A 927-nucleotide genomic window follows, 5' to 3' on the forward strand; every position below is an offset into this window, starting at 1 on the left:
CGGGGGGCTGGGGCTGACTCTGGGGTCTCTCTGTGCCCCAGCACTGCATCGCCGAGAAAGTGAGAACCGTGCGGAAGTACCGGAGCCGCCCCCTCTGTGAGTGGGGGGGACGGGGAGGGGGCACTGCCAGGGCTAGGGGGGCACTGCTGGGGGGGCCCACACGGGCCTGAGCCTGCAGTGCTGGCCCTGAGGGATGGGGATGTGGCCAGAGCCTCCTCACACCTTTTATCCATGTCCCTGCATCCCTAAATCCCTGCGTCCTCATCCCTTTATCCCTTCACCCTGCATCCTCATCCCTGCATCCCTCATCCCTTCGCCCTGCATCCCCGTTCCTGAATCCCCATTCCTGCATCCCTGCATCCCTGTCCCTGCATCCCCATCCCTTCACCTGCATCCCCTGCACCTCTTCCATCCCTCAATCCCCACTCTCACGTTGCCATCCCCATTTCCTTCCCGCATCCCCACCCCTGCATCCCCTCCATCCCCAACCTCTCCATTCCCACATTGCATTTTCCCATCCCCACCCCTGCATCCCCTCCACCCCCACATCCCCTGCATTCCCACTACCGCCTTGCCACCCCTGTCCCTGCATCCCTCCATCATCATTCCCACATCCCCATTCCCATACTGCCATCTTCCATCTTTCCATCCCTGCATCCCCTCCACTGCCGCACCCCCTTTCCCACATTGCGCTTTCCCATCCCCATCCCTCCATTCCCATTCCCCCATTCTGGGGCCGTTCCCAGGCCTGGAGCTGGAGGCGTCCCCGGCCCAGCTGCAGACCAAGGCCTACGTGCGGCAGCTGCGCGTCATCGACAACCAGAACCTGCTCTTCGAGCTCTCCTACAAGCTGGAGCCCGGCAGCCAGTGAGGGGGGACCCACCCCGGGACCCCCAAACCCCGGGAACCCCCCCGGGGGGCCCGGAG

General features: G+C 64.3%; 1 protein-coding gene across 1 annotated transcript in view; it reads left to right on the forward strand.

Moving 5' to 3' along the window:
• Positions 1-921, forward strand: part of RAPGEFL1 (Rap guanine nucleotide exchange factor like 1) — a 12,973-nt gene extending 12,052 nt beyond the window's left edge. The window contains exons 10-11 of the mRNA XM_008643332.2: positions 42-96; positions 747-921. Of these exons, the coding sequence (XP_008641554.1) occupies positions 42-96; positions 747-871 (180 nt within the window). The 3' untranslated portion in view covers positions 872-921. The remainder of the gene's footprint in view (positions 1-41; positions 97-746) is intronic.
• Positions 922-927: the final 6 nt, after the last annotated feature.

The sequence above is a fragment of the Corvus brachyrhynchos genome, unplaced genomic scaffold, assembly GCF_000691975.1.
Source record: "Corvus brachyrhynchos isolate BGI_N302 unplaced genomic scaffold, ASM69197v1 scaffold30, whole genome shotgun sequence".
NCBI lineage: Eukaryota > Metazoa > Chordata > Aves > Passeriformes > Corvidae > Corvus > Corvus brachyrhynchos.